At 38.5% G+C, this 20363-nt stretch overlaps 1 protein-coding gene across 2 annotated transcripts in view; it reads right to left on the reverse strand.

Annotated features, from left to right (window-relative positions):
* Positions 1–20363, reverse strand: part of ST8SIA6 (ST8 alpha-N-acetyl-neuraminide alpha-2,8-sialyltransferase 6) — a 116672-nt gene that overhangs the window by 34561 nt on the left and 61748 nt on the right. For both annotated transcript variants that reach the window (XM_072651632.1, XM_072651631.1), the window contains one exon: positions 18879–18965. In XM_072651632.1, coding sequence (XP_072507733.1) covers positions 18879–18965 — 87 coding nt within the window. The remainder of the gene's footprint in view (positions 1–18878; positions 18966–20363) is intronic.

A 20363-nucleotide genomic window follows, 5' to 3' on the forward strand; every position in this document is an offset into this window, starting at 1 on the left:
GTGCGATGGCGGTGGTGGTGGCAGTACTAGTGATATTCCTCCTAACCCTAGTACAGTATTTTAGGTGGACACAGTAGGTTTTTAAGTAAGTGTTTAATGAATGAATGACTGAATGTTCAACTTTCAGGGAGTGAAAATTGTATACTAGGTTATGTTACTAGATTATGTAGTAGGAAAAAATAGTTCAATATATTTTGCTTTCATTGATAAAAAGAGATGTGGAGAATCATACTACACCACCGCAAACACTTAATTAGCACTCCTTTGAGAACCAAATATATTCTGTTAGGTATGGGACAATTTCAAAAGGAAAACAAAACTATATATTTAAGTTACAGCTGCTTGGTATTTCCTTTTGTTAGGGCTATTCATTATAAGCCTCAAGTCAAAATTCTTCATTGGTCTTAATGGAATGCTTTCTAGATTTCCATGAAATGTTAATGACTGCTTCAGGTTTGCATTCTACAAGTAAGGGAAGGATGCTTAGAATACTAACAAGCTAAATGTTTCATCCCTTAGTTCATGGGTAGCTCTTACATATCATCATCAGGATTTCTGAACGAGGTTTAGTGTGGTTAAGGTAAATATACAGGCAGCAGGGACTCTCCACTGATATACTAAATAATCATCTTATTTCCACCTCACAGCACAAGGGTTCTCAAAAAACTTCAAGGAAAAATAGTTTTATATTAAGGATTTTTACAGAGTATGCCTTAATTTGCTTTGTTCAATGCCCTGACATTGACCAAATGTTTTATGGTGATTAGTATTATTTTTTTCTCAATATTAATTCTGTGGTGACTGCTAGACCTGGGTTCTAATCTTGCCTCTGTCACTTACAGGCTCTGAATATGAACAAGGCACTTACTTTCTTCCAGACTCACTGTCCTCATCTGTAAAAGGAGGATAATAAAACATGTGATATCTACCTCACAGACAGAGTTGCTGGGGACAAATGAGATAATGCAGGGAGTCCTAGAAGGACAGTTAGGGCAGTTTTAGGCTACGTGTTACCAAACCTTAAAGTGCTATATAAACGTCAGCTCACAAGGATAACAGCAAGTACTCAGTGATGCGTCCTTTTATCAAATACATGCCCCTGCATCTTAGGTTAACCACAACACAACTGGTCATACGCTAAGGAAACCATCCACACAGTTCTGAATAATCATTGGGGCAATCTATACTCTTTCCTGCCCCTAGGGATAACTTTATTTTTACTGATCCCTCTGAGGTGTGGACTACTGGCTCCTGGCTACTAGTTGTCAAACTGAACACCAGTAAGTTATCTCTGATCTCAAATTCTTTCATTCAGCTGTCATACAAGGAGGCTGCTTGATAAAGTGGTTGAGGCCTGAGATGAGGTAGCTGTCCTAGGCTGGAGAAGCCACAAGAATCTAGTCTGTGTATTCTCTACATTCTATGTCAGAGACGTTTTGGTATTTGCTTCATATCCAGTATTGGATAGAGAGCCTTAGCTATAAAGACTATAGCTATAAAACAGTTCCTATCCTCAAAGAGGCCATAAGAGATACATGTGAACAGATAAGTAAATACTGATACAAAATAAGGGGAAGAAGAAGAAGAAAGGGAAAGACTTCTCTCAAGAAGTAGTCCCTACAATGTTTTCCATATAATGATTTAATTCCTGAACAGGAGAAATTCAGAGAAACATAGGAGGATGTGCACCAACTGATGCAAAACGAAATCAGCAGAACCTAGGACAGTACACACAACTGCGACAATGTGAATGAAACAAATGGAACTCTGAGCGACTAAAAATAAAATCCCCAATGAAAATCTCAGAACAATAATGAAACATAAGCCTGTCTGCAGCACAGAGGGGTGAGAATAGTAGAACAAAAGACATACGTGTTGTCTGACATGGTCATTGCATCAATATTAGAACCCAGGTCTAGCAGTAGCCATAGAATTAATATTGAGAAAAATAGTATTAATAACCATCTATTTTGTGTTTAATTGGTTTTCTTTGTCACAATGAAGATTCAACCTGGAGGAATGGGGTGTTTGAAATGCATGTGACATAAAGATAACAAATAGGCTGCATTTTGGTCTGGACCTGAGAAGTTGCACTGGTGCAGAGGACTCTCTCAGTGCATGCAGATCAGCAAGTTGTTCTGCAACTTGTAACCAGCTGTAAGTTTTCTAGGGCTTAAATAAACTTGCCCAGGCTCTCACAGCTAGTGTATGTCACAGGCAAGACTTGACCCAAAGATCTTACTGATTCCAAGGCCAGATCTCTATCTGGTACATCCCATTACCTCTCCAACAGGTTATTCACATATGTCTGAAAGAACAGAAAACTTACCCATGGAGAGGGTGAAGAGTAGGCCAGTTAATCAACAAGCATTTATTAAGCACTTACTATATGCCAGGTAGGGCTGGGGCTACAAAACCATTCTGAGTCCCAAACAAAAAGAAATGGGATTACATGGCAGATAGGTGAAGGCCAAACATTCTAAGTAGAGCTGTTAAACACAGAGTGGTATCAAAAGAGGCTGTAGAATCTTTCCCTAGAGTTATTTAAATAGAGGAGATAGACCCAAATGTCAGAGAAGCTTTGGATACAGTCTTGCATGAATGCATAAGGATGATTTAGATGACCTCTCAAGGTCCCTTCCAGCTCTGTGATAGTCCTCTGTAGTTTCTAAATTGCTAAGTTGAAGTCAATTCTGAATTACTTCTTAAGTGTGAAAAAACAAGCTCTAAAAATATGAAATTCAACCATTAAAATGAATTTTTGAGATTTCTGAATATAGATTAGACTTCAGACAAAAAAAATTCCAGGTCACTAGCTTTATTGCCGTTCAATGTATGAACAAACTATGGAAGACATTTATCCTCTCCCTTCTGTGACTGAGTTGTTCGTACTTTTATTTAGTTAAATATTCAGTGGAAAGGTGGTAAAGGTAGAGGGGGAACAGGCAAGAAGGACCCAAAAGTCTTTCTTTGTAGAAACTGGCAGAATGTTTTGGTGCCTGAATTAACTATCTGAAGCCTTTGAAAAAGGATTTTTACAATTAAATTGCTGAATCCATCTTATCTATAATTATAACAGCTTATTAACAAAGGAAGTGTTCCCTAGGATAAATGTTCCTGGTACGATTTCTGTGTACGTCATACTTTCTTTTGCAAGAGGTCTCATTATTCTTAAACCTTCACTGGCAATACCAAACACCAACTGTGGGCTTCACTTAAAAATAATGAACAGGGAACCTGTGTGTGACCACGGTTAAGGGGGCAATGTTCTGGATGTTTCATTGAGGTGGAGGACCGACCTAATAATAGCTAACACATATAGTATTTACTATGTGTCAGGCACTGCGCTAAGCATTTTACATTATTATCTCAGTTGATCCTCACAATCATCCTAGGAGGTAGGTGCTATTTTAAGTCCCATTTACAGAAGAGGAAATTGAGGCAAACAGAGGTTAAGTGACTTGACCACAGTCACACAGATAAGTATCTGAGGCTGATTTGAACTCAGATCTTCCTGACTCCAGACCCAGGGCTCTATCTCCATGCTACCTAGCTGTGCCAGACTGGCAACTCTATCTCCTGCTCCCAGAATCTGCTACAGGATCTGGGGTCAGTAGCTCCGCTCTTTCCCCTCTTTCTTTGAACTGCAAAGCCAACTTATAAAGAGAGGAGAGATAAGCCACAAACTCTGCTCATGAAGAGACAAGCTTTTCCAATGAATAAAGTACACTTGAGAACAGTAACCTAGAAAGATGAAAAGTATATGACTTTCTGGTCTAAGCAGTCTATTTTCAATCATGAAAAGATCAAAGAGAGTGCAAATAGAGCACACTAAAAAGGACGGATGGTCCCTTCATAAATTCCATGTTACTCTGCATCTGAAGAGAAGCACAAGGCCAAGAGCTGGGATTATGAATGATTATAAACTCTCTCATGACATTGGAATGGAATCGAAAAATGACCATCTCATCATTCCCTCGTTGCTGTACTTTATCTGTGATAATAGCTAGCCGTTAATAGGGAAATGTTACAGAATTACAGGGTCTCAGGGCCGGGAGGGGCTGTGAAGGCCTCCCAAGGCCTCCCAGACCAATCCTTTGCGGTTGAGAGTCTTTTCTCCCATGTTTTAAGCTGGTAGATCCTCTGCCTCTATTTAAGAACTCCAGGACAAGGTAACTCATGGCCACTCAAGGAAGCCTACTCTATTTTTGGGTAACTGAAATTATTATGAAGTTTTTCCTTTCATATGTATTAACTTGTCTCTTCATAATAAAAAAGTTTAACTTAGCTTCCATGACCTTTCATTTTTTTGAGGGCAATCGGGATTAAGTGATTTGCCCAAGGTCACACAGCTAGTGAGTGTCTGAGGCCAGATTTGAACTCAGGAAAATGAGTCTTACTGATTCCAGGTCCAGCACTCTGTGATGCCAACAAACTATTCAATTATCTCTATGTATGCAACACAAGCTATAAGTAAGTTAACCTAACACTGTCAGTTTCCTCATCTCTACAATAAGGACAGAAATGCTTAGACTTCTGATCCCACAAACTGGTGGTGAAGATACTGTGTTGTCAACCAGAGTGTGCTCCACGAAGGTGAACTTGTGATACGACTATTATTGTATATTGCGATGGTCGTGTTCTTACTATCACTTTGGTTTTCATACTTCCCACTGTCATTTCAACACAATTTCTGAGGAAGGTAAATCTTTATAACTATTGTTATAGAACTGCAAAGTTAAAATTCTACAATGCTATGTGGCACAGCAATAATGGATTCAGGTGCAACCATTTTTCTACATCGCACATATTAATTTTGTTATAGAAGAGAAACGAAGAATAAGATCCAGGTGGCATCTGGATATACCATTATTTTATTTCATAGCCTGATACATTATAAATTACTTTGCTGCTGCTCATCATTTCTGAAGAGGATCAATGACAGGATGAGGGTGATGACTTGTGCTGAACTGGATCTCAGTGAGGCAGAGTTGCTCGAACTTGTCGCCCATACCCTCTCCTCCAGACATCCAAGTCCGGTGGCAAGACAAAAGTCAAGACAACTGCTGAAGGCCCAGGATGTAATGGATGACCTTGGTCTTTCTAAATTAAGGTCTTTCCTAGGTTTCAGTTTGTCTGAGGCCATGCTCATTCAATGACTAAAGGCTCGCTAAGAATTGAGACAAGAGATGGCCCAAAGGCAATGTTTGCTATTATAAGAAAAATGATCCAAGATTTCCAGTGGCGTACAGGGTTCATATGTACTGTATCAGAAAATACTGGCTCTTTAGTCACTAGCTCCTTTTAAAAGGAACTCTGCCAGGATTGAATAAAACATAGAAGATTGGACTAACCCGGTAGAACATAGGTTCCTGGAGGGGCCATTTCACTTCTGTCTTTGCAGCTCTGCCACCTAATTTAGTCAATTACATACTAATAGATACTTAATAAAGGCTTACTGTTGTTAGAACATCGAAAGAAACATTGGTCCTGATGATACTAACCATTGTGGAATTATATTCAACTGGAGGCTAAGGTAATGTCTTTCTCTCAGTTATGCCTGCTTTACATTAATTCCTGATCCTCTAATCTTTATCTGGAGAATGACTTCAAATTTTCCAGCTCTCTGCAGGCATTCCAAACATATGCATGTGTCCTTTACTGCAGCTTTTTGTCCTGGTCCTGTGAATCACTGCCAGCACAACTAAATGGTCTATATTTGAATGTGGAACCAGGAACTGCTCTGTGTAAGTTTATGAGACTCTATAGGATGTGGCAACTAAAAAAAAATTCACCATAAAAAGATAAGCAATCCCCTCTAGAGTTGAGAACAATAAGAGAGATGTGGGACCCTGCCTATTTGGTTGGTCTATTTGGTCAGACTAGGTTTCCAAAGGGGAAATGATGTATGCCTGGAACTTTACAGAAAAATACTAAAGATCACATCTTGGAGAATGGCAGCTCCAAAATCCTCTCTGTGGCTCCATTTCACCATCATCAACGCTGCTCATTTCCCTAGAGATCATGGAATAACAAAATTTCAAGCTGGAAGGAACTCAGAGGTTGTCTGGTCCTATCCCCTCCCTCATTCCACAGATAAGGAAAATGAAGCCCAACAAGTCGAAATGACTGACCCAGTCTCGTGTACGTAAGAAATAACAGCATCCTGCTTGGGATCCAGGTTTCCTGACTCCAAATCTACTTCTCTCCTCCCCTCGGCCTGAGTCTTAACTGGAACCCTGGCACTTTTGAGTTCACCTCATACTTAGACTCCTGCAATCGACCCTTCACTTTTCCCTGCCTGCAGCCTCTTCCCCATCTAGTCCATCTTGTATTCCACCAATAGATTCATCTTCTAAAAACATGATTTTATTGTGTTTATCATGTCACCTCAGAATTGCTAACGGCTCCTTACTGACTGCAGTACTCATGTCAAACTCAAAAAGAAACAAATCCCATGGCCTCATGTTGGCTTAGAAAACTACAAATTATTATTATTTATGTTGTATTATATTTCTATTTATTTGGTTAAACATTTCCCAATTACTTCTTAATCTGATTCGGGCTGTACTCAGCTGTGAGCTGGATACTTCTAGACAGGATAAAGTCCAAACTACTTGGATCGCCCACAATGTGACCACATCCTACTTCTGCAAAATCTCTCTATTCTAGACTGGTCCTTAAATTCTATGCCATTTTTCCACCTATGTGAATTCAACGCATCCTTCAAGACTTAGAGGCTCCAGTTTCATCTCTACCATGATGAGTACCTTAGCCTACAGTGACCAATCCCTCCTCCAAACTACTAGAGCTCTTCAATTCAGTTAAGACATTTAATAATTGCCTGACCAGAATACAAAGCAAGTAGAAGGTGCTAGGAATATAAAGACTTAAAAAGGAAGAGTCTCTGTCCTTAAAAGTTCATATTCTAGTCAAGACATATGCCATGTACCCAGACACATTCATATAATACAAAATAATTTGAAAAGGAAGAAAACACGAGCAATGAGGTTATCTGGGAAAACTGAATAGAAGTGAGGGCATCTGAGCTGAGATTTCTGGGGGGGCGGGCACTTATTCAATTCACAGATTATTATTAATGTCCCGAGAGCAAGCTGATTTGCAGCCTTCCAGTATTAGTTGACTTTTTAAATATAAATTTGTCTATACTGCCTATTAGATTACAAGTTCTTTTAAAACAGGAGCCATGTCTTGTAATCTTCTACATCTCCTGTAGTATCCAACAACACAACTATTTGGGGATTCATTGATAATTGTTCATAGGGTCGCGCAACAGACATTTATCAAATGTCTATTACTACATGTTCAAGGCACTGGGCTAGGGATACAAAAGCAAAACAATTTCTGCCCTTAAGAAAATGTACAGCTTAACTCAAAGAAGTTTACCTCACTCTTACCTGGCAGCCTTAGACTAGAATTTCTGGTCCCAGGTTCGTTCCACTTAGACATGAGTTTGTTACCAGACTCCAGAAGCCTGGCTGGCTTTTTTTTTACATTTTTTTCCTCAATAACCCTCTAAGCAGAGGTGTTCTGGAGTAGGCTTGATCCAGAGCCATTGTTAAATTTCCAGTGCCAACATTTGTATCTTTGAAACCAGTAAATCCTACAAATTGGGGTTTTATTTACTGTTTTCTTGACTGCCAAGACTTAAGGAAATGGTGGAAAAAATGGGGATTGATTTTTAAGTTTTAATAGGGAGATGAAATTTGATTTCAGTGTCACTTTAATAATGCAGATAAAACTTAAAAGTATGTCCTGGATGTATTTTTTTTTTTATCCCCAGAGGGCCAGTACCAGCACACTGCTGCCTCTAAACCTTATAGTCTTACAATAGTCCTTCCTGGGGATATGATGTTATACTAGATCCATACAAACACCCTTCTCCAACAGAAGAAAAAGAGATTATTTCTGGTGGTAAAATTGGTATGTGTGTAGGTATGTATGTGTATGTATATATGTATATGTATATATATATATACATACACACACACACACATATATATAGACACACACACTGCTCTTAATTATAAAATAACAATTTAGAATACCTATTATGTTAACATAATTTTGTGTGTTATGATAATAGTCTAAGAGGATGGTGAAGACAGGGGGTATTGAGGACAAGCCACAGGTGGAAAAAAGGAGTATTATATGGGAAGAGAAAGAAAAATCTGACAAAGTGGAGAGAAGATGGATAGCACCAAAACTCTCCATGTTCGGTTACCTAAGCTTTGAGGGGAAGACATTAGGCCAAAAAACATTCAAGGTTGTTGTCATAGGCAGATTAAAAAGTGGTCTATAAGAGGTCATTTGGTGTCAATATGGTCTCCATACTCTCCCAATTTTTTCCCTCAATTCCCCATGATATATTGTCTGAAATTCTACCATCTACCATTCTTTTATTTGGGTTCAAACAGTAACCATTCCAATCATCTTCATTTTAAAATGGAGATAACCTGTCAGCCCTAAGCAATCATGCCACCTTGGAAGGAATCAGTTTATTAGGTTATTTTCCTATCAAACAGTTTTGATGGAGAGAAAAAGGAGGGATAATTTTGTAGCATCAGACATTGATTTTCCAATGAAAGACTTGAGTTGGATGTTATACCAGGATACCCTGTCCCTAACAGAAGAAAAGAGACAAATAGGGAGGTAAAAAGAGCAAAAAAACTGCCTTATTGCCTGAAATGGTAAAATGTTTAAGGAATTTTCCTGACCCAACCTGGGCAAATATAATTTTCACTTCAAGGGGTGAGGAGTTCAGAATGAATGAATGAATGAGCATTTATTAAGTGCTTAACTAGGCTTACTGTGCCAAGCCCTGAAGATACAAACAAAAAAGCTTCTCTTAAGAAGCTCACACTAAATAGAGGGAGATAACATATTAAAAAAAAAAAAAGCTCTGCTTCAGGGAAGATGGAAAGCCCCAGAATGACTAAGGACAGAGGAATAGAATACTGCCAACAGCATAAACAGATTTCTGTCCCATCTCTAAGACTCACACATTTCTGTATTTCAAAAGTCACTAGAAAATCAGCTCATATATAATCTAAGCAGATTATAAGCACTGTAGCAAAAGGGGCTATGGAGGGGGACAGGGGGCGAGAATCAAAGCCAAGCACAGGAAGTCTAATGAAATGGGAAAGAGAGAAATGTATGACCAATGTTGGAATGCTGGAAGAGATGTACATCTTGGGACATTGTGGGGGGAAAGGGAGCTTAAGTAACATAATATATCTATATTAAAAAACTGTGAGCAACAGAATGAGCAAATAACAATCTTAGTGGAAAACTGTCCTATGAGAAAGCTTATCTGACATGGAAGTCCAAAGCAATGTAATTAGTATTGAAACACAACAACTTGGGAGATAAGTTTGAGAATAAAGCCCAGGAGACTGGTGAATCACAAGGGAGACAGAGAGCATTATATTCAGCGAGTACAATCTATAGTCTGGAAACCAGAGAGAGGAAATAATGCCTAAAAGAAGAAAGGCCAGTTTCTATTACTAAATGTAGCAGAAGTAATGACATGGTACTGGCTGCATCTCTTCAAAATGCATGGGCTCACTACATGGCAGGACAAACAGGAGATGAACACAGGATATTAATGATGAAAAATGGTCCTTGGATAGTAGGCTCTTGGACAGGAAGCTTTTTCAAACCGAACACTGCCCCCAACACACATATCGTAAAGAACACCTATCTCCTTAAATTAAAATAAAAATGAAACATTTATAACCTGAGCCAGCCTCAGAGTCACCCTCTAGGAATCCCAAACACGAGGGATAGGAGTGAATGAAAGGAAGACAGAGGCAATAACAACAATCCTCCTTCAAGGAGCAGTTGTTTCTCTCCAAGATATATGTGGCTAGAGAGAGTAAGAGGGTGATGAATAGTATTAGTAAAATGATACTGGATCTGAAATTCTAGCCATTTTTTTCTTTATGATACACATCAGAACATACAAGAAAACCTTGGCAGCTAACTGCATTTGGGAGGGCAGTTCTATGATCTCTTGGAAGTATCTTAAATCATTAATTATTCAGTGGCTTTGTAGTAATGTCATTAAGCTACAAAAATCTGCGTAAGTGATAAGGTAAGCAAATCTGTTTGATTTTTTCCCCCAAGAGTCCAGGATATATAAAAGTTAAAAAAGCAAAACCTAGTTTATTATTAAAAGAGGTAGTGAATTTGATAATGCAACATCTGAATCTTTTTCAATGCTTTCAGTGTAGGAAAGAAGACAAGGGGATAACTTTTAGGGAAATTTAACTTATAAAATTCTAAGGGATTTTGGCATTGCCTAATTTAGCAATAAACTTCAATTGCTTCCATACACCAGTCACTGGAACAGATAATCCAGACACAGAAAAAGAGCTGCTTGGCTAGGGTAGTCTGAAAGATATCTAATTTCCTCCTTGTTTTAGACAGCTCCCATATTTATCTATGATGGCACTGTGTCACGGTGCCAAACATTCTTGGTGCTACTTATCCACTAAATCTATGATTGATAAGGTGCGGGAAACCATTCATCCTAACACATAGCCACAAAACAGTGAGATTTCAAAACGATGTGTGACAATATTAGAATGCCCAAAGGGCATTTCAAAGCAATCTATTTCTGAAATAGTGAGTGAGGAATATAGCCAAGAGTGAGGAATACTATTGGTCTTGGTCCTAGAAGTGACTGGTTCCTGTAATTTGTTGCCCAAATAACTACACCTCTTTTAAATTGGAGAACTGTTCAAGAATGCTAATGTAATAATTAGTATGCAAGTAACCAAGGAAATCTGGTTAGACTAATTACTGAAGCTCATAGGTCTTCAGCTTGGCATAAAAGTCTATCCACCCCAAAATTTTCAGAGCTTCAGAAAGGAGCTTTCAAGTGTGAAGGAGAGAAAAAAGTAGGTCTTTCAAGCATCTGAATTTAAATTGAACCATCTCTGGGTCATGCTCAAGGAAATAAGTATCATTCAGATTCTGAAAATGAGAGATAGAAAATTTGAAGTGCTATGGCTCCCCCACTGAATTCACCCCAGGTAAATTTGGAATAGGCTGTTACAATAGCATTTGTCTTTACTGAGAAAACTGTAAAATGACAGAAGATGCTGGAAGGCCGATGCCCAAACATCTGAAAACTATGAAAACCCGAATTTTTCTGACTTCAGTCATTCTCTAGCTAGATGTGACTCTGAGAATACAAATGTTTAATTTTACAAGAGGCCAGTTCCACAGAAGAATTTCATAAAGAGAACTTTGTCTCAAGAGGAAAAGTAGAAAACCTGGTCCCAGATAACACGTCCAAATTTGTGAAGGTTTATACGCCCTCGAAGAAGACCTGAGGTTGTTTGATCCAAATTCCCACCCAGCAATGTGTTAGTAGTTGTTTAAAAATCAGATCTCAGAAAAAAAAAGTTACAGAAAGACACACTTTTAAGTTTAATCTGCATTAAGACTTTCTTCATCACTTTACTAAGTTTGTATAATCAATAGAACAATAAATCAAGCCTGGATTTCCAAGATGTTTGTTACACACTGAAAAATGAATAATCAGGCCTGAGGCTATTTTAGCTGGTTCCAGCATCTCCCTGCTCCCACTCCTTGTTTCAGAAATCTAGAGATCCACGTAGAGAATGTTCTCCCTCTTGCTCTGTGTGTTGGCTTCCCCCAGCTGATCCTGCAATCTTAGAATGTGCGACTATCGCTTGTAGGGCCCAGTCTCTTGTCTTGCCTCATCCTGTATTGACTCTAGCATGTCTGTCCTAAATACCTGCCTCTTCCTACACTCCTACCAGGGCTTATTCTAGTGGAACTGGCCTACATTCAAAGTCAAAGATTGTTGTTTTTCAGTTATTTCAGTCATGTCCAACTCTTGGTGACCCTATGTGGGATTTTTGTCATTTCCTTCACCATATCATTTGAGGAAACTGAGGCAAACATGATTGAGTGATTTGCCCTGGGGTCACATTGTTAGTAAGTGTCCAAGATCACATTTGAACTTAGGTCTTCCTGATTCCAGGTTCTGCACTCCATCCACTGTGCCATACAGCTCTAGTTGCCTAGAGTCAGAAGATGTGCGTTCAAATCTCAGCTCTGCTACTTACTTATCTCTGTCATCAAAGACAAATAGTTTAATCTCTCTGGATCTCAGTTTCCCCATCTGTAAAATAAGAGGGTTGGACTAGATGACCTCTGAGGGCTGTTCCAGATCCTCAAAGAGCTATAATCCTATGATTCTACTTTGCCTGACCCAATGCCTAGAATCGTAACTAGAGCAAAGGAGTTTAATAAATGCTTACTGAACGAATGACCTAAATTCACAGAACCTTATAATGGTAGAATAATAGAATTAGAAGAGATCTACTAAGTTGTGCCGAACTTTTTCTCTTTCCTTCATCTTTCTTTTTTTCCTTATTGTTTAAAAAGAAAATCCTTGGTTATAAAGACTGGTTATCTGGATGAGATGGGCAGGGATAGAAGGGAGAAATCTATGGTTGTAAAAAGCAAAAGATATCAATAAAAACTATTTTTTTAAAAAAAGGAAATTTTAGAGGTTATAGTCTGACCTCCCACACAACAGGAAAATCCCCTCTCCATCATCTCTGAAAGATGGTCATCTCTGAAAGTGTCTCTACATGACACTTGCAGTGATTGAAGGAAGGCTCACTCAGGTATCAGCAGTTATTCCATGCTCAACAGTATGAACTGTTAGAAAGCTCCTCCTTACATGAAGTAAGACTAGTCCACCAGAGTCACTTGTCATCTTCAGTTAGTGGTCTCTGCTCTGCAGCTTCACTGAATGGGGCTCATTACTTTTCCACGGAATAATTGCTCAGATATTTGAAGCTATCATGTCAAGGCTAAACGTTCTCTCCTCCAGGCTAAGCCTCCCCACTCCCTTCCCATTGGTCTCCAGACCGTCACAATCCTGACTGCTCTTTGTTTAATGCACTTTGTCTCTCTTAAAATCTGGCTTGCAAAATTGACCACAAGACTGCAGACATGGTCTGATGAGGACAGGGTACAAGGACCTACTAGCCACAATTTTAAAGGAATGTTGTCACAGTGTGGGCTCATAGAGTACTTGTGAGTCAACTGAAACCTACATTTTATTCCACAGGAAATGACCTTTTGAACCCAAATGTTTACCTATATTAATGCCAACTAAATTTAACCTCCTGAGATTGAACCACTGGTCCAGCCTATCAAGCTACTTTTCAACCTTTATTCTGCCATTCAGCATATTACTAGTGCCTTGCTATGAGGCATTCTTTTGGACCCAGCATTCTCATTCTCCCTGTTCCCAGTGCCTTAAAGCTTTGATGTATACCCCTCACTGAACTTAGCTTATCCAGCACCTGTTACTAATTCGTCAGCTTTTCTTCAATGATCTGCTTCTTCTACCCTTCCCCAAGAATCAAGCTGTGCCTTTAAAGGTACTGTCTAGAAAGTCTGATAAACCCTGCCATGCAGGTGTGTTAGAATACCAGAAGACCTTCTTTCAAGCCTGGGTAACAGGTTCACTTAGTAGTAGCTTTCTCAAGACAATGACCCTGCCTTTCTTTATCTTCTATATTAGGGGAATGACTTTAATGATGAAAATTTCTCATCAATAGTGTTGTCATTCACCTACAAGACCTTTCTATTTGGATGTCCCATTGTCAGTTCAAACTCAGCTGGAGTCCAGAATGGAACCCATCATCTTTCTCCTCAAATGCGTCTCCTTCTGAAACTTCCCCATATCTGTCAGTGTCATCATTACTATCCTAGTCATTTCAGGCTGGAAACTCCAGAGACATCTTGGACTTTTTCTTGTCCTTCATTCCATACATCCAAGAACTACCAACTCCCATGAATTCTCTCTTTAAAAGGTCTCTATGGTTGGTCTTTCCTCTCCAGCTAGAATGATAACAGCTGACATTGATTTCAGCACTAGTTCAAAGACTCATTATCTCAGCATTGGCTTCTTGAAAGAGCCAAACTCCTGACTTCTTGTCAGTCCTCTCATCAAGGGGAGTGGACTAAATACTGAACTTGAAGTGAGGAAAATCTATGTTCAATTCCCAAGTCAGACAATCACTATATGACCATGGGAAAGTGTCTTTCCGGGCCTTCAGACCTCAAATGAGGACCAGAGTTAGCACGTGCTTCACAGGGCTGTTAGGTCAATCTGTAAGATGAGGCTGGGGCAGAGCCAAGATGGTGGAGTAGAAAGGCACACATACAGAGGCTCTCCCCACACAGCCAATAAAATACCTGTAGAGAGGGACTCTTAAAAAATTTGGAGCAGCAGAAGTAGAGAACAACAGAGTGGAGGACATTTCCAGCCCAGGGTAACCTGAAAGACCCACAGGAAATGTCTGTTGCACCAAGCACAGAGTGGAGCCCAGCCCAGCCATGGCCACAAGACTTGGCTCCCAAACAGCCCTCGGGGGCAAAATCTCCAGTCACGAAATCCCCAGTCCCAGTAGCAGTGGGTTTGTAGATTCCTCAACCCACAGGCCCCAAAGGTCAGTGACAGGGTTTTTTCAGCTGGCTGGGAAGGGAGAAGGGCCTTCCCATAGCTCCGCCCTCAGGCAGTGGCCAGCCGCAGAGGCCACATCAGGTGGGTGGCAGCAGTTCTCACAGCAGCCCCCACAGCAACCTGCATCCATTGTTGGATCATAAAAACCCCTGGGAACACTGAGGAGCTGAATATTATCTCAGCCCTGTGCAGAGGCCCTGAGGGAGCTGGTGGAACTGGAGGCCAGGTATCTGTGGAGAGGAAACTCTGCTAAGATTCTGGGCACAAAAATCTCTTCCTACTCCCAGACCAGTGTACATGCTTGATTGTGACACTTTGGAGGAACTAAGATCTTACAGATTCCCAGAGTATACCCTACTCTTGTCAAAGGACCCAAAAGTCAAGTAACTGGTTGGGAAAATGTCCAAAAAAGGGGGAAAAAAATAAGACTATAGAAGGTTACTTTCCTGGTGAACAGATATCTTCTCCCATCCTTTTGGATGAGGAAGAACAATGCTTACCATCAGAGAAAGACATAAAAGTCAAGGCTTCTGTATCCCAGACATCCAAAATAAATATTCAATGGGCTCAGGCCATGGAAGAGCTCAAAAAGGATTTTAAAAATCAAGTAAGAGAGGTGGAAGAAAAATTGGGAAGAGAAATGAGAGAGATGCAAGAAAAGCATGAAAAGCAGGTCAACACCCTGCTAAAGGAGACCCAAAAAAATGCTGAAGAAAGTAACACCTTTAAAAATAGGCTAACTCAATTGGCAAAAGAGGTCCAAAAAGCCAATGAGGAGAAAAATGCTTTAAAAAAGCAGAATTAGGCAAATGGAAAAGGAGGTTCAAAAGCTCACTGAAGAAAATAGTTCTTTCAAAATTAGAATGGAACAGATGGAGACCAATGACTTTATGAGAAACCAAGAAATCACAAAACAAAACCAAAAGAATGAAAAAAATGGAAGATAATGTGAAATATCTCATTGGAAAAACAACTGACCTGGAAAATAGATCCAGGAGAGACAATTTAAAAATTATGGGACTACCTGAATGCCATGATCAAAAAAAGAGCCTAGACATCATCTTCCATGAAATTATCAAGGAAAACTACCTTGATATTCTAGAACCAGAGGGCAAAATAAATATTGAAAAAATCCACTGATCACCTCCTGAAAAAGATCCAAAAAGGGAAACTCTTAGGAGCATTGTGGCCCAATTCTAGAGTTCCCAGATCAAGGAGAAAATATTGCAAGCAGCTAGAAAGAAACAATTCAAGTATTGTGGAAATACAATCAAGATAACACAAGATCTAGCAGCTTCTACATTAAGGGATCGAAGGGTATGGAATATGACATTCCAGAGGTCAAAGGAACTAGGACTAAAACCAAGAATCACCTACCCAGCAAAACTGAGTATAATACTTCAAGGGAAAAAATGATCTTTCAATGAAACAGAGGACTTTCAAGGACTTGATGAAAAGACCAGAGCTGAAAAGAAAATTTGACCTTTAAACACAAGAATCAAGAGAAGCATGAAAAGGTAAACAGTAAAGAGAAATCATAAGGGACTTACTAAAATTGAACTATTTACATTCGTACATGGAAAGCCAGTATTTGTAACTCTCGAAATTTTTTTCAGTATCTGGGTAGTTGGTGGGATCACACACACACACACACACACACACACACACACACACACAGAAAGAGAGAGAGAGAGACAGAGAGCACAGGGTGAATTGAATAGGATGGGATCACACCTTAAAAAATGAAATTAAGGGGTGAGAGAGAAATATATTGGGAGAAGAAAGGGAGAAATGGAATGGGGAAATCATCTCTCATAAAAGAGGCAAGTAAAAGACTTGTTAGTGGAGGGGAAAAAAGGGGAGGTGAGAGAAAAACATGAAGTTTACTCTCATCACATTCCACTAAAGGAAGGAATAAAATGCACACTCATTTTGGTATGAAAACCTATCTTCCAATACAGGAAAGTGGGGGAGAAGGGGATAAGCAGGGTGGGGAGGGATGATGGGAGGAAGGGCAATGGGAGGAGGGAGCAATTTGAAGTCAATACTCTTCGGGAGGGACAGCATCAAAAGAGAGAATAGAAGCAATGTGGGGCAGCATAGGATGGAAGGAAATATAGTTAGTCCTACAGAACATGACTATTATGGAAGTCATTTGCAAAACTACACAGATATGGCCTACATTGAATTGCTTGCCTTCCCAAAGGGGATGAGTGGGGAAGGAGGGAGGAAGAGAAGTTGGAACTCAAAGTTTTAGGAACAACTGTTGAGTACTGCTCTTGCATACAACTAAGAAATGAGAAATACAGGTAATGGCGTATAGAAAGTTATCTTGCCCTACAGGACAAAAGAGAAGATGGGGATAAGGGAAGGGAGGGACGTTAGAACGGAGGGCAGACTGGTAATAGGGGTAATTAGAATGTTTGGCATTTTGGGGTGGGGAGAGGGGAAAAATGGGGAGAAAATTTAAAACCCAAAATTTTGTGGAAATGAATGTTGAAAACTTAAATAAATAAATTTAAATAAAAAAAATAAACTCAGGTCTTCCCAGAAAAAAAAAAGATGAAGTTAATAATACTTCCTTCTGTCACAAAATCAAACAAAATAATATATGCATACATACTGTAAACCCTAAATCAGTATTGAATGTAAACTGGTTTTGCTCCACCTTACACTAATGGAGCTAGCGCATTCTTTGTAAAATTCTAATTTAATCAGATCATTCCTCCTCTCAAAAAGCTGTAATGATTCCCTACTACCCTATGTGATCAACTTCAAACTTCCTTTTCTGGAATGATCTTCTCAATCTAACTTTATCTTAAACTTCCACACCTGGTGAGGCCTAACTGACTTTGTTCCCTCTAAATACCTGTATTGACTCCAGTCCTTAACTCTGGTTAATTCTTTGTTTACCTTAAAATCCTCTAGACTGAGATACTCCATGAGGTCAGATCTCCTTGTGGCCACTCTATCTCATGTTGTTTTGCCATTTACTTGGGCAATTGTCATCTGTGCAGCCAGGTGGAACAGTGGATAGAACACTGGACCAGTACTCAAGAAGACAAGTTAAAACCTGACTTCAGACATTTACTACTTGTATGACCTTGGGCAAGTCACATAACTTCTCTTTGCCTTCATTTCCTCATCTGTAAAATGGGAATATTAATAGCACCTATCTTGAAGGTTTGTTGTGAGGATCAAATGAGATTATATTTGTAAAGCACTTAGTACAGTGGCAGACTGAAGATTGAAGATGCTCTATAAAAGCTAGCTATTAATATTATTGTATTGTCACAGCCATCTACTTAATTGTTTAAGGTGAATATCAAGTTTCTGCAACTAGATTCTAAGTTTCTAGAAAGTAGGGGCCTTATCTTACATATTCTCTGTAAATGCTCAATGGTGCTTATCACAGTACTGTACACATAGTAAGCAGTAACTTAATAAAACCTATAGAATGAATTCAAGACTTATAAATTTTGTTAGCATGCAGATAATTAATTTAATTAACAAATGAACTTTTATATACATCCATCACACACATCAACAGGTCTTTCAAAATTTTCAAATGGGTCCCAGAAGTAAGATTTTGGAACTTTCAACAACAGGGTTCAGATAAACACAGTATTTGTCTACTTCCCAATATCGTACTGTGAAACGATAGCGATTTCTTCGCAGGACAATGGTTACATCAGACTAAAGGCAAAACCAATTATTTTTAAAGTTAATGTTGAAAACACTTACCTGATGATGATCAACATAAATTGCTTCCTCACCCCTACTTGTCATATGTTATGTAACCTGTTATAATAACTTTACAATTCCTTTAATCAGTTGTTTTTTATTTTATTTTTTTGCTTAAGGGTCATGATGTATATGGAAGTTTTATACTGAATTCTCATTTTTAAAATTTTCTTTTTCATTTTTTAAATGAAAAGTTTTTCATGATGGGAAATTGGATGATTATAGATTTAAATAACTTTTATATATAATTTTATATTAGGACCATTTTTCCAAGTACACATACTTTATAAATATGACTACTAAAAGGGAAGGTAATGTATAAGTTTCCATCTGTACAAAGTCATGCTCTCTTTTGGGAAAGTAGTCAATCACATTTTGCTTCATGAGTTAAGGTGTGGAAATGGTGGCATAAAGATTAATTTAGAAAATGGGAAAATGTGAAGAAAGAAAACTTCAAAGATGAGAATCTACATGTATATTTCAAAATAAGTTTTTTTAAAAGAAAAAAACTCTAATTTGTCTTGAAAGTTATCATCCTACTGCCGAACAAAGATAGCAAGTTTGAGTTCCTTCATGATAAAGTTTTTACCTAAATTTCTTATACTCTTCAGGTTGCCGTTGCCATCTGCAGTTCTGTACATTTGTAATAATTTCAAGGTAATAATCTTCTGAATACCTAAAAGTGAGAAATGTTAAGAGTTGAGTATGAAAATCTTACAAAATTTAGAGTGTTCAAGCACACAAGTACATAAGGACCATTACATTAAATTAATTGATTGTGCAACTTAACTCCAAACCTGCAGATTGAAAGCAGAGTATCCTTTAAAGTATAGATGGAGCAGTGGATAGAACTGGGCTTGGAATTAAGAAGACTTATCTCATGAATTCAAATACAGCCTCAGACACTTAATAGCAGTATGACTCTGAGCAAGTAACTTAAACCTGTTTGCCTCAGTTTCGTCATCTGCAAAATGAACTGGAGAAAGAAATGACAAACCACTCTAGTCTCTTTGCCAAGAAAACTCCAAAATGGGGCCATGAAGAATCAGATACATCTGACCAACAACAATAATGATGTGACTGAGAATTCATGATTATGTGTTTTCTGATCTGTGCACATTGTAAGAGAAACATCCAAGAGCATTTCAAATAACTAAAAATATGTCTGTACACACAAGTATATGCATATCTCAAGGTTTGGAAATTCACTTTCCTTTTTAATTCAGTGGGAAATAAATACAAATACTTAATAGACATTTGCCAATAATAGACTGGTTGATAATGTCTCCTTTCACAGTTAGCATTTATATGGTCATTATTTTTGGACACATAAAATTTTTCAAAGTCATAATACCAAATTGTTTGATTTTGGTCCACAAGATAAAAATCAAGAATTTTTTTAAAAATATTGTCTGAGGGACAACTTAAACACACTCACACTCTGCTATCTCTTCCCCAAAACTGTCAATTCTTGAAAAACAAATCAGGCAACCTCTAATTCTCCTTGAGTGGTGAATCATAGGATCTGGTTTTGAGTTACAGTTTTCCCATTTACTACTTATATGACACTGGGCAAATCATCTGACAATACTGGACCTCAGTTTCCCCTTCCATAAAATGAGCAGTTGGATTAGATGATCTCTAGGTTTCCCTCTAGCTCTACCTATGAACCTATCAGGACAGTTAAGCAGAACAGGTGGAAACACTGATCAAGCCTGACTGTGTATGCCCTGTGTTACAGCTATAGTCCACCACTCATCTGAAGACTTTATATGCTAGTATGCTTTTAAATAAACTTATGAACACATCTGATCAACTTCCATTACATTTTTTAGCCCTATGTTTAATTCTAAATCTAAAATGCTCTCTCAAGAAACAAACTGTAAAATGCAGATAGTAAGCATTGTTAGTTATTATTTTAATTCCACCTGATATTTCTACTCCATAGGCTTCTAATAATAGCCAATGTATATAGTTATGTATACAGTTGCACTTTAAAGTTTACTCAGTTTTTACAGATACTATCTCCTTTGACCTTCACAACAATGAGAGGTAAATAGCATTATCCCCATAT

Source organism: Notamacropus eugenii, chromosome 3 (genome assembly GCF_028372415.1).
Source record: "Notamacropus eugenii isolate mMacEug1 chromosome 3, mMacEug1.pri_v2, whole genome shotgun sequence".
NCBI lineage: Eukaryota > Metazoa > Chordata > Mammalia > Diprotodontia > Macropodidae > Notamacropus > Notamacropus eugenii.